The following is a 14,213-nucleotide window of genomic DNA, read 5'->3' on the forward strand; positions in this document are numbered from 1 at the left end:
TGGACTAATGTTGTGGAGCTAGGGTTTCTCCCCTGTTCAGGGCGCTAGGTTTTCACACAACTACGTCAGTCACTTCGTGGCTCTGTGCTTCTGGCATGGAAAAGATAAAAAGTACTGATGTAGGCGCGCCTGAGTGGCGCCTATATATGTACAGTAATGTTATAACTAACGCTAACACCGCCGCCGACGTCACACAGAGCCACCCGACGGCATGCGCCAGGGGTTTTGCTCAGCAAATGGTTCCGGACCCAGCCTGACGCCTGGGAAATTCAAAGGTAGGGAATCTGCAGCTAGACAGTCTCTACCAGATAATGAGTTACTGAAGGTAAGTAACTTGTTCATTTGGTGTGTTTTATGTTTTTGTTGAATGATTGCAAAAGACATTGGGTTGTATGGGTAACCTAGGTCTTTTGCAGAAACAGTTTAGTTTTCGTATCCAGTCATCCCAGAATATTGTTTTCCCCTTTGTCTTGATTAGCAGAAAACCCCACAGGGAGACAAGGTTTGAGGCTTGTATCTTAATTAGTAGACAGTCTGTGGAGATATTTGAGTGTCCTTCAGAAGTCTTTCAGTATTTTGAAGGTGTGAACGACTTATAAGTGTTTCATGGTAAGCAATGCAGTTGGGTTTAGAAGCTTAAATATATCTTTTTCTATTTGGGCCCACATTGGAGCAGATAATATAACATCTTCTTGCAGCCTGTTTGAGGCTTGTCTTATTAAAACTGCTGTTTGGAAATAGTTTGGAAGGTTAAAACCGCCAAGTGTTTTATTGATTCTAATTTTTTGCAGTGGGATTCAGGCTTTTAAAAAAATTTTGTCACATGAATTTTGAGATAGTTTTATCTAGTGTTTTGTAAACGTTGTGAGCTAATAATAAAGGGAGAATATGTGTGTGTGATGAAGTTAACTTGAGAGGCTGTCACCATTCTGAACATTCTAATCTGTCCCACCCCAGAATACATTTTGGTGACAGGGTTTTTATAAATGTTTCAATTTTTTAGATTTTTTCTATGTTCAGTAACGTTTTATTCAAATGGATGCCAAAATATTTAATTGACTTGTTATGCCACTTTAGGCCAGTGTTTTCTACTATGCTAGGGAGGCTGAGTTGTTTCAGTGGAAATAATTTGGTTTTCTTCTTGTTTAGGGAGTACCCTGAAGTGCACGCATATGATTTTGATTGTGTGAAGAATGTCCGGTATTGCTAACTCCGCCTTCTCTGAAACTAATACATCGTACGCGGCTACTTTCTCTTTTGACTTGAATGAGGGGATTTCAGTGAATGTCTATAAGTAATGGTTCCATTGTTAGCATCAGTGGTGGCTCCTCCGCTTTTTAGCAGTGAAATAAAGCGAAAATAAAATGATTATAACTCACTTTACTTTCTCCTACTTCCACATATTTGCTTGAGGGGGGGAAGGGAAAGAAGTGGTAGCACCCTCCTAAGTGCGCAATGACTGCTTGAATGGACCTCTGGTGCCGCCAAAACAGTGTTGTGCACTTTGCATGTTCTCAATACAGGCGGCATTACAACCTGCATGGAGAACATGCCCAGGCTCGGACCAATCACAATGCTGCCAAGGTAGTGTTGTTATCGGCTAACTGGGAGCCTGGGTGTGCTTCCTGTTGTTCAGGTCAACAAGGGAGGACTATGGAGGAGAGAAGTGGCGAGAAGTTTTTTATTTTATTTTTTGCTGCTTGCTTCCCACGCTTCCTCGTCCCCCTCTCCCTTTGCCCCTCCCCCCACCTCCGATCCGTGCTGGCCCCCACCGGTTAGCAGGAAAAGTAATGGGGATAAAGGGCAGCTGTAGTAAGCTGGCTCTGTATATACTTTACCCAAGTGAGATATAGTGTTCATAGTGTCCAGTGGAACCCCAAAGGTAGGCAGAGGTAAAGTTAGGTAGTACCTCATTCTCTATTTGTGGTCGATCAGTAAGGCAGTATCAGAGGACAGTGTTAAGCATTTGTTGTAAACACTCAGTCAGCAAATGAATTCACACACTCAAAAGACTAAGTTCAGACCAATTGTTTTTGTATGAAAATATTCTTTTCGTTATTTTATTTTCTAGAACAAAGCAAACCCTGGCACAAGTAATCAATAAAAACTTTACAATACTAATGCAGTTTGTAAACAGTTTGAATTGAAATTGTAAATGCACTTTGTTTTGACTTACAGTATGGTTTCAGAGAAATGCAATACTTTGTAAATACAGTACGTAGACTTGAATGGGCTTTTCAGTAAAACTACAGCTGTTACTTTTGAGATTACTTTTTCTTACTCAGAGTATTGTACCTGGATACTACTCCTGGACATTTCCTGTAAACAGGTAAGTAAAATCGTTTTTGTTAGTGCAATTTTAAAGAATTTCTTTAGGTTTTCAAACTCAACACTTCAAAACTTTTCCAAGAAAAACAGTCAATGTTATCCTATGGAGGAAAAAAGCGTTATCGGTTTTGAGGTAAGTATTTGGTAGTGGGAGTTGAGGTTCTGGGGGTAGACTCGGGGGTCCCCCAGGGTCAAGGATGCACTCTAGTTACACCCTCAGCAGCCCTAGGGCGGCCGGGTGCAGAGTGCTGAGGCCCAATGTTATCCAATGGGGGATAGGGGCCCTCCTGTTGGTGGCTGCTGACGAGCAGGCCACTTGGTTGTAGGAGCAAAGCTCCTAGACTTTAGCTCAGGGCAAATGGGGAAACAGAGTAGCACCAAAGGTGCACCCTCAGCGGCACTAGGGCGGCCGGGTGCAGGGTGCTGTTTCGACGTTGGGCGCCCTGTTGTTTGCAATGGGGAATCTCCAGTTTACAAAGGCACTGCAGGCTTGTGGACGAAGGTCTTCTGGGTGTGACTATCACTTCGAGAGGCAACTTGGGAAGTTAGGGGTTGCTTAGGCGCCGTCGGTTTGGCCACCGAGGCTGTGGGGCGTCGGGTGCAGGGGTGCCTTTCGGGGTCAGATCTTACCAGCTCCTGGTCGTGGTTGGGGGGACCTTCTGGATTTAGGCTGCAGGTGTCGGCTGGAGGTTTGAGGCAGGTCAGGGGTCTCCGGAAATCAGGTCAGGATCGTCGGGGTGACCTCCTCGTGGTGTTTGCCCTCTCGAGCTAGCGCAGAGTGGGGCGGATTCACGGTGTCTGGCCAGAGGTTGCAGATGAACAAAGCTGGTGTTCACAGTAGGTGGTTGAAGGTAGGCTGGTCCTCTGTTGTTTTCGAGGTTGCTGGCTGCAGGACACACCGGGATTTCGCAGGAGCAGGTTTGAGGTGGAGACAGGCCGGTAGGGCTGGGGCCAAGTCAGTGGGCGTCTTCCTCTTATTAGCTGCTGCACGGCTGTTCGGTCCTTCTTCTTTTTCTTCTTCTTGTAGTTTCTTCTTGTCTGAGGAAGCAAGGTTCAGGGGTGCCCCTAAATACTAAATTTAGGGGCGTTACAGAAAGGTAAAAGGCATGGGCCAATGGGTCCCTTCCCTGGGGTGGGTATACCCCCTATTATGCCACCCTCCTGTGGGAGGGGGGCATGAGCCTGTCCCTGGTTGGCTGAGTCCCCCATCTGCAAGATGGCGGGGACTGATAGTTGTGCTTCACCTCGCCTTCCCAACCTGAGGGGTGGAGTTGGCAGAGGTGGGCACACCACTCTTCCTCACTTGTTTTTCCTGCCAGTTCTCCTGCCCAAAGTGGAGGTCAGAACCAGTGGGTACCAGTTGCTGAGAGCAGCACGTTACCTGGGGAAGCTCACAAAGGTGGCAAGCCTTTGAAGCTTCTCCTTCGTGAACCCTGCCCATCCTGGGGGAGGAGGCTTGGCACCTCGTCCCAGGATGTGCATTGTTTCAGGCCCCAGAGAGCAGCAGGCTCCAGAAACATGTCTAGTGGTGGTAGCTGAAAGCAGCCACTCAGCCTGGACACTAATGGTAGGTTAGGTTTCAGGGGGCATCTCTAAGATGCCCTCTGGGTGCATTTTTCATTAAATCCCACCGTGGCATCAGTGTGGATTTAATGTGCTGAGAAGTTTGATACCAAACTTATCAGTTTTCAGTGTGGCCATTATGGTACTGTGGAGTTCGTAATGACAAACTCCAGCATCATATAGTCTTAATGGCAGCACTGCACTTACAATGTCAAAGAATGGACTCAGACATTGTAGGGATACAGGGCTCATGTACCTGTACCCTCACCACTGGTATAGTACACCCTGCTAGAGGGGTGACTGATCTATGCCAGGGCAGTGGGTTGTAGGCACGGCACACAGATGTGTGCCATGTGGAATCTTCACTTTGTTCTGCACCAAGACACGCAGATGGCAAAGGCAGTGTGTGAGTGTAAGGGTACAGGACCTCTAAGGGTGGCACAGTAAGTGCTGCAGCCCTTAGAGGCCTTTCCTGGTCACGGTGCCCTGGGCACCCCTGGTACCATTTACCAGGGGCTGGCCTGTGGCCAGAGATGCCAATTGGGTTTAGGCTTCAACTCAGTTTTAGGGAAAGAACATAGGCCCTAGGTACCTGATTAGCAGGAGCCCAGGGCACACTCAGTCAAAGCACATCAGCAATTAAGTAAAAAGTGGGGGCAGCCATGCAGAAAGAGGGCACTTTCTCACTGCAGCCTAATCTTGTGCCCTGGGATATTAGACTGCTGTGCTTGTATAAAGAACCAATAATTCGAATGCAGACAGTTGGGTTCGCGCAAAGGTCATACTTTTCAAAGGTTGAACCTAAGCTATATTTTTGCATCACTGTTCTTAGGAATTATTTCCTAGCGACTCTATCAAATATCTACTCAGTGTCTAATGCCATGATCATTGATCAAGAGTTAATTCCCTATAACATGGGGAAGTAATCTGATATTTGTCTGACGCTTTTCTTGCTTTTACAAACCCGGTATGGAAGGGGTGTAGTAGATTAGGCATATTATCTGACAGAGACTACTAGCTGCAGATTCCTTAATGTAGAATTATCCCCAGGCGTGAGACTGGACCCAGAAAACTTTCTTGCCCAGCATCTCTGCGTGCTGGGGGGTGGTACCTCGCGACTCCGCCCCGACGTCCTCTGCGGGCGTGACGTCAGCGAGGTCACATAAGCCCCACCCTGGCACGCTGACATCAGTTTTCTTCTTTTCCGCGTGCAACGCAGACCCGGATTGTGTTCCTGGCCTGTTTCAGGCCTTCTTTTTACGCTTAGCGTTTTCTTGGGTACAGTGTGCAAATGCCTTCGGGCTTCAAGATGTGCTTGTCTTGTGCGAGCCAGATGTTCGCGACGGATCCTCAATCCATCTGTATGTGGTGTTTTGGGAAGCACCACGACTCAACGGACTGCGAAGCATGTCAGCAAAGGGGTGTAGTAGATTAGGCATATTATCTGATAGAGACTACTAGCCGCAGATTCCTTAACGTAGAATTATCCCCAGGCGTGAGACTGGACCCAGAAAACTTTCTTGCCCAGCATCTCTGCGTGCCGGGGGGCGGTACCTCGTGACTCTTCCCCGACGTCCTCCGCGGGCGTGGCGTCAAGGAGGTTACATAAGCCCCACCCTGGCGCGCTGACGTCAGTTTTCTTCTTTTCTGCGTGCAACGCAGACCCGTATCGTTCTCCTGGCCTGTTTCAGCCCTTCTTTTTACGTTAGTGTTTGCTTGGGTACAGTGTGCAAATGCCTTCTGGCTTCAAGATGTGCTCGACTTGCGCGAGCCAGATGTTGGCGACGGATCCTCACCCCATCTGTATGTGGTGTTTGAGGGAGCACCACGACTCAACGGACTGCGAGGAATGTCAGCAAATGAAGCCGAAGTCCCGGCGGGAGCGCCGGGTGAAACTCCTTTCGGCACGCATGTCCAGGTCGGCGGCATTGCCGCGTCCGTCCCCAGCGGATGGCTTCAAGAACCGCCGCTTCCGTCTCCGACATCGTCCTTCTCCCAGGCCGCAAAGGCGTTGCTCACCTGTTGGTATGTGTTGCAGTTTGTTCCTGAGGCCCGGTGCCAGGGGGCATGGGTTCTCCATGGGTGGTGCGGCCCACGCGACGCCACCCTATCCACCATTCCCCGGCGCGGGGCAACCAGAGCCCAGATGGAGGCCTATGCTGCGGCCTTGCAGGCCTCCTTGGCTCTTCTTTCTTCTCCTTCTCTTCCTGGGATGTCTGTGGATCCCTTGCCGCGTGCGGGGACTCCGGCGTCGCTGCTGGACCTGGCGGCGCCGCAGGGGCCGGCTAGGGGTCCCCTTGTCCCTACACGCAGGCGGCTGCCTTGTCGGAGGTCGAGACCACGCCTTTTCGGCGCTGTTCCTTAGCCGCCCCGGCTCGGACTCAGCCTCGGTCTCCCGCGCCGCACGTTGTGGCAGAGGTCATTCTGGAGTCCCCTTCGGCGCCGGTCGACGTTGCCCTGACGCCGGTGGCAGACTCTATGGTGCCGGGCCGACCTTGGGTCTTTGATTCGTCTTCCACGCCCCCTCTTCTCCAGAGGTTCGGCAGCTCTTTGTTTCGTCTTCTGCGGAGACGGGTCGCCGCGTCGTGGCTTTTTCCCCGGCATCTTCTAAGGACGGCTCTTCGACGTCCCCGAGGCCGCAGTCTTCGCCGGAGGCGCATTATATTCCCCATTCATCGGTCCACCCTCCCCCTTATTGAGCTTGACCTTTCCTTCCTCCGGTTGGGCTAGGGGACGGCCTCCTGCAGCCGTCGCCCATGGAGAAACTGCTTTCCCCGCCGCGGGGCAGTAAGGAGGCGAGTGCTGCCTTAGCTCGGGCTGTTTCATCGGCTGCGGGAATCTTGCGCATGGGCGATCTAGCTGCCCATTTCCCCACGGATCATCTGCTGGAGGTTCTCCATCAGGGCTCTGGTGGACGGGAGCTGCTTCTTCCCTTCGAGGCTCCACTCCACAATTCTGTTTTGGGGCCTGGTGGCGTCCTGCCACAGGGGACTCGGTGTCCCAGCCTCTTCTGTACTGCCACCATCCTGCTCCGCGTGATCCTGTCTGTCTTTCCCTCCACCCTTCTACCAGGGGCCCTCTTTTACAGACTGCCTTTCCCTCCTTGCCATTGGTGTGGTCTCCCCTGTCACGGGAGGCCCGCTGGTTAGATTGCTGGGGGCGCAACATCTTCACCTCCTCCAGTGCTGCTTTGCGGGCCCTTAACACTCTTTGTGTGTTGGCCAGAGCCACTTCTTAATTATGGGATTCGGCGGAGTCCCTTATGTCTTCAGCTTCTGAGGAAGGTGCCTGCGTTGATCTGCGGCACCATGTGTTGGATGCCCAGAAGCTGGCGGCGTTTATTCTTCGCTCGGCTCTGGACGTTTCAGAGGTGCTTGGGCTAACCATGGCTACTTCGATGGCTCTTCGTCGCCATGCCTGGCTATGGGATAGTGTTTTCCCTGAGAACGTTCGAGAACGGCTGGTTGACCTCCCCTTTGATGGCGCTCTGTTGTTTCACGCCCCTGCGGATTCTGCCATTCAGATGTTTCTTGCGGGGCTTTGCCCTCCTCCTCCTCAGTGACCTGACTGTCTGTGTTTTGGGAGATGTTCTTCCGTTGTTTTCCTGGGGCCTTTTAACGGGTTGCCCAGGTTATGTGTCCTATATGGTTGATGTGCCTTTGGAGTCCTTTTGTTGGGCCCTTGGTGCTGTTGGCTGCTGGTCCGGCCCTTTGTTGACTTGTTTTGGCTGTTGGTAACCCGGTAGGCCCTGAGATTAGGCCTTCGGCGGCGTCTTTATTGGCTGCTTGGTAAGAGAGGGGAGGTTGAGTTTATCTAGGTAGGTTTGCATTTCCTTTTCAGTCGGATGTCTCCTGGGTTGTATAGTATTCATGAAACTTTTGCATGATTTTGTTTTTGTTTGTTTTATTTTATTGGTCTTTTTTTATTGTTGAGATCGTTAGCTTATTTTCTTGGGTTTTCAGGTATTCTGCCAGAGTGATGCTGGCTTATTAAATCTTCGAAAAATGTTTGCTTTTACATTGTCGGCCTCTTGATGGGGTGTTTCCCTAGTGATTTTTCTGTGATTATATTTGAGTATCTTCAATTTGTATAGGGTGTTTTTAGGGTTCCTTTGTTTTAATTGGCTTTCTAGTTTTATCATTGCCTTCTCTAGATATGTTTTTGTTCTTATTAGACATAATACTGATCATATCTCCTCTGATTGTGGCTTTCATGGCCTTCTCTACAGTTTCAGGGACTGAATTAGGGGACATGTTTTATTTGCAAAGTGGCTGTCTGATCATATAGAGTCTCCTCATTCATTCTCCATTATTTTTCCCAGTGGGGAAATTGGAAGAAGTTACATCTGTTGTTGTGCAGGCATGATCAAAAATTACTATTGGTTAGAGCTTGTGGTAAGAACAGATTGGGGCGAGTGTGTCACAGGCTAGAAGCTAGTTTGTTCGCGAACGTATTGTGAAGTTGTGAATAGTAGGTACATTTCCTTCCTATCACATTGCATAGTCTACAGATATTGATGCCGATGTTTTTAGGTGGAACTAGCTAGCATAAAGACATCTTGTCTAAAACTATATCCATGCCCATTAATATTCCTTCGTTTTTTGGTTTCTCGACTATTCTCTTGTTTTGTGTTGACTAGTATTTCGGGTCATCATTTGCAGAATCGTATATGTTAGTTATGTAAAGGTCTATATCGTTTTTGTTTGTCTTAGTGATAAACCATCTGCCCTCTATGTTGTGTATATTCATTATTCTCACTCCTCTTTTCCTTGAGATAAGGCTTACTGCTCTTTTTCTTTTTTATAGAGGGGAGCAAGTGTAGTCTGCGTAGAACAGCGGTCCTGCATGGTTTCAGCTATTGTATCATCAATTCTCATCTCATACGGCAGGAGGATATATCCTTTGAGCTTGCAACATTAATCAATAATTTTCCTTCTCCTAACCAGATGGTTAACAGCTTTGGTGTTAAGAGATAATATTTTAGTAGAGTTAGTCATTGAATTAGAGTACATTTAGTGAGTGTATCATTGTATTCTGAATACAGTAGTATATAATATAGCTTTACTAATGTCATGTCTTTTTTTTATTTTTAAGATACCAACTGTGTATTCTAAGGGTAAGATTGCATTACTCAGCTGTTGCTCGCATTGTAAGGGGTTAGGGCTGGCTACGAGGAATAAGGAAGCCCCATAAGGTGAATGAAATAGAGATCAAGAGGAGTGGAGGGATAAGAAAGATGAGATGGCTATTAGAAAACATATTAAACATCCCAGAAACCCACCTACCATCCTCAGCCTTTAACAGAAGGCTGCGGGAGCCTCAGGAAGGCTAGAGTTCGTTGAAGCCGCAGCTGTTTCAGAAGTATTGGATAAACTCTGACTTGTAAAATATAAATCTAGAAGAGACGGCTTTACATGAGCCCTTTATCTGCATTCAATGATTGATCATCAAGTAATTTAAAGCAATGGTACAGTTGTTTGTAGTAAAGGGTCTTGGAGTCCGATGACTATCAAACAGCGTTGATGGGCTTACTCACTGACTGAGTGAAAGCTACTTGTCTGGCACATGTAGGCAATCTCTGTATGCAGTTTGTTTTCCAAAGCATCCAGCTTTTGATTTCACTTAGATTGCTGGCATTTCCTTTCATCAGTGAGTCTTGTATTCTGTTCCAAAAATAATTCAATGTTTAGACTGTCTTGCAATGCTTTAAGGAAAATGCCACCAATGATGATTATATCAGGTTTTCAGAGTTGTTGTTCCTGCCATTCCTGAGGTTCTTCTTTGAGTTCACACAACAGCTGCCCATGAGGAGTGTGCGCCTTTGGGCCCATTCCTAACCTAATTGGTTTGCCTTCAGTGACAAGAGCTAGATAGGATCTTATTACACATCTGAAGTGTCACAGGCTCTTCAGCTCCTGGAACAGATACTGTGATACGACCTCTGTCCTGAAGAAGTGTCCTCCCTCCAAGTTTAGGGCTTACTGTGTAGATGGCTTGTCTTAATCTCAACATCAGACCTGGTTGTGGGATGGGTCTTCAATTTTGTAAATTCGTCCCCAGATTTCGACCTTGACGTCATCTTCGAAGCAGTGTTTTTGCCAGGCAGCCATGAGCCCAGAAGGAAGTGACAAAAAGATAGGGTTGTGGTGTTTAATTCTTCTTAAAGGAAGGAAATAATGTGGCTAGTAATTAATTTTTGTGCAGACTGTTAATAAGTATATATAAAATTAATGTAACCTCCATTAGCAAGAGCTTTACTAGTTCCAAGTGAGGACATTTGCAAATCTTTAATGTCTTTTTCCGACCTACTGGCTAGTGAAAAAGGGTGGTAAGAGAAGAGTTGACCCTTGCTTGACTGTGTCTTCCATAACTGAAATTCATTAAGATGTGTGCATGGAGGTGGCAGGGTTGCAGATGCTTATTATGTTGAAGGAAGTTGAGAAGTGGAAGGTGCGGGAATTAAGGCACCAACCAATGGGTACGATTTTTCATTGCTTACATTAGGCATCTCTGCTATAAAACTGTTCAACTGCATGTCACAATACAACAGCTGTCTGAGGAAGTCCCAGCCCTACACATCGATGGTCATTGTGCCTTTTGTGCTCCACAGATTGGCTGCCCTTACTCAGCCAGAAGGGTGACAAAGCATGAACAAGTCAGTGCTTGACGTGTGCATTTCGAATAATTTGTTATGGAATCTGTTGTATGTGTTATTTTCTGTCCAAAACTCTGAACTCCTGTTAATTCACCATCCCAGAAATTATCAGGGTTGACAGTAACAACCTTAAGGCTGGGTAAATAATAGGAATGATTATGGACAACTTGTAAGAAGAGTCATTGTGTTGCTCAATTGTATCGAAATAGAAAGCCTGGAAAGGCGTTTCTCTATGAGGTGGAAATTGACAAGGGCACCCTCAACCCGCTTCTCCAGAATCTTTGACAATTTGGATGTCCAGGTTGCGACCTAAATCTTGAGGCTGCAGCCCTTGCAGCATTCATTAGCCTTCCTATGGAGAAAATTATTGAGGCATACTAAACACCATATTACTCAATCCAAGACAGGGCTAATGTTGTCACTTTTATTTATGTCAAGATTTTATCTAAATGTTCTTGTCTCTAATTAGACTACTTTGGAGGTTGTGGCAGCTATGTAAATTTCCTCTATGGGAACCCTGCGTAATAAATGGGAAAACCAATGCACAGTCCAAGTTGAAGATAATAGAAGATGAAGTAAAAGATAATAAATGGCGCAACTAATTATTAAAGTACTTCTCTAAAAGATAGGGAAAAATAGTGGCTTGAAAGCCATCATTGAATCCCAATTCACATGGTGCGTTTATGCTGATGAAAGATGAAATATGAGACCACCATCTTGAAAAATAATTGAGGACTAGAGAAAGTGCAAGAAAAATTGTCCATTGTGAATATTATTAAATTTGATGGTTTTCTGTAAATCATAATGGCATGTCACCAAATGTGAAAGTTAAACATTAGAAATGTTCCTGCATTGAAAATAATGTTTATGCCTTTTCCTAGAACGCGCTACTCGGCGACTGCAGACTGAGACAAGTTAACTCATGTGCTGGATTCACTGAACTCAATAAAGTTTCCCTGCCTCATCTTCCCCAGTGTAAGTAACCATCCTTGACATGCAACTCTTTTGATTTTAGATTTTTCACTTTGCTTTGTGTCACACATGAAATACCTAAACCTACAGTACAAATGAACATCTCTTCTTCCCCTTTTAAACTTTGTGTTTGTATTTCTTTCTTCATAATATTTTGTGCAACTCTAAAATATGCGCAAAATCAATTTTCAGTGATTGTGAAATGTATTGATAGCTGCCAATTTATTGATTGAATAATCATATTCTATAGCTCTATGATCATTTTTAATTTGGTAGGTCGATTACATCGATATTGACAGTAGTTTAAATGATGGCAAGTGAGATGAGATTTGTTTTTAACATGTCCAAATGTCTTTAAAAAAATGCACCAGATATTAACTTTTTTCCTTCCAATCTGGGTAATTATGTTTTACTATTTCTTCGGCTTGGAGTTGGTTTCCATTGGCCATGATTCCGTGATGCATAGAAAACCCATATTTGTGGGCAAGCAGATAAATAGCCACATAATGTATAAAATCTGAATGGGGATTTAGAAAAATGCAATTCATTATTTTTTAAATTGAGATTAGTTGATTTTTTGTAGTTGTAGTCTAGTGTATTGGATGCATATGGTGTTTCTGGTTGGCAGAGCACATTGATAAGGGCATCATTTGAATTTCAAAAGCTTTTGTGGACACTTGTCCTGCCATGGTTTGAAACTCATTTCAAAAACATGTTTTTGTCCTTTATCATTGGGATATTGTACCTTCTTTTTTGCCTGGCACTTTTGAACGCTGAGCCCTAATTTAACCAGACCTAAAGTACAGAAGGAAGCAGTTCCTGCAGGAAGGATGGGATTTGACCTATATGTGCAATACAAGAGGACATTGAGAATTTTCAAGAGTAGACTCCGGCCCATCATTGGTCAAAATCTGTAACATAGAGTGGGAGGTTTGTTTCATTAGTACTAGGCTTGCATTCCAGGGAAATTGAATCAGTAGTAATATTGGGTTTCATCACTTCTCCCAGATAGCTTCTGTTGTGGTTGGTGGTTTTTATTGGCTTGTGATGTTCAACACTTCTTTTACACCAGTAATAGTTGAATAAGCTGAGCGAGGTCCTACACGTTGAAAGAAACAGTAACCTCAGAGCCAGCAATAGCACACACTCCCCTACCAAGTCAGATTAAATCAGCAAGGTAAGTAGGCCAGGAGATGTTTCTTCTTCAAGGTGACTGCCATGGAGAGCTATTTTAAGGAAATGTCTATTTTTGTTCATGATCACCCCAAGGTTTTGGACTGATTCTGCTAGTTTTTTAACTCTGAGAATGCGCTAACCAGACCTCACTGCTGGTCCCATGACCCTTAAACATGTATGTTTGATTGTCCTATAACCAATTGACGTAAGCTAATTTACTTATAAGTCACTATTATATGATTCCAGGGGACCTAGTACTTGTAGGTTAGTGTCCCGTCTGGGATTGTAGCACTTTTTCTGCTACCCTGAGTGGAACAAGTTAAAACGCATCTCCCACCCTGCAATTACTAATTGGTAGTAGTTTTAATACAGACTTGACTCTGGCATTCCTAACAATAGCAAAGCCTGAACCTCCCTTTCTAATGTGTATAGGTCATCGTTACAGCAGGCCTATCGAGTCCTAAGGCAGGTTGTAGTACAATTAAAGGCAGAACATGTGTTTTACATGTTCTAACAGAAATAACCTGCAATTGTCATTTTTCATGTGAGAGAGGCTAGTAGCCCCAATGGTAAATACAGGGCTACGTGCTGACAACTCAGCTGTGCTAACTTCTGAATTGGACTACTAAAGTTAATGCTTGAAGATATCAAACTGCTCAATAAATTAAGCCCAATGCACAAGTTATAATTAATGTAACTTGTTTCTAAATGCAACTTTTAGAAAGTTGTCACTCAATTGACCAAGTCGCTTAGTGGCCTTTTGTAGATTTTGGCCATGAGACAGCCTTCCGCCCGCCTGGAGAGATGGCTAAACTGCTCCAAAGATAGATAACAATAGAAGCCTGCTGCTGAAGGAGGTCTACCTCCTCTTGGCAGTAGGCCACATGGGGTGCTAGCCCAAAAGGTGAGCTTCAAAGATGAAGCCGCATTTGTAGGGCAGATAGTGAATATCCATGGGAGGGGCTGCTTTTTTGTCTGGTTAGAGAGATTGTTGTTGGGGACAGAGAGGAGGAAACAGTGTCCAAACAGGTTTTTCTTTGGGCTTCTAGCCCCCAGTTAGGCACACATCTAGGGTGGGCAACCAAGCTCCACACACACAGAGGGGTTCAGCCACCTTGGGAGTGAGCAGAGTAGAGCACTCTGGTATAGCTAGATGCCACACTTTGCAGGAAGTTGTCATTAGGCGGGAGAGCACATAGTAGCCAATTGGCTAGTGATTGCAACCTCCCCTAAGGGCACTTTCTGATTATATATCAATCAAAATCAATCAATCAAGGAATTTGTAAAGCGCACTACATACCCGTGAGGGTCTCAAGGCGCTGGGGGGGGGGGGGGCGGTAGAGAGCTGCTACTGATCGAAGAGCCAGGTCTTGACAAGTCTTCTGAAGGCCAGTAGGTGTTGGGTCTGTCGTAGGTTGGTGGGGAGGGTGTTCCAGGTCTTGGCGGCAAGGTGGGAGAAGGGTCTGTCGCCGGCAGTCGTTTTACGGATGCGGGGGACTGTGGCGAGGGCGAGGCTGGC

The 14,213-nt window shown here is 45.9% G+C and overlaps 1 protein-coding gene across 2 annotated transcripts in view; it reads left to right on the forward strand.

The window, feature by feature from the left end:
- The window catches only part of TRPM7 (transient receptor potential cation channel subfamily M member 7), a 2,096,104-nt gene that overhangs the window by 1,620,718 nt on the left and 461,173 nt on the right, over positions 1–14,213 (forward strand). For both annotated transcript variants that reach the window (XM_085644243.1, XM_085644244.1), the window contains exon 28: positions 11,428–11,521. In XM_085644243.1, coding sequence (XP_085500369.1) covers positions 11,428–11,521 — 94 coding nt within the window. The remainder of the gene's footprint in view (positions 1–11,427; positions 11,522–14,213) is intronic.

This window comes from Triturus cristatus, chromosome 3_1 (assembly GCF_964204655.1).
Source record: "Triturus cristatus chromosome 3_1, aTriCri1.1, whole genome shotgun sequence".
Classification (NCBI taxonomy): domain Eukaryota; kingdom Metazoa; phylum Chordata; class Amphibia; order Caudata; family Salamandridae; genus Triturus; species Triturus cristatus.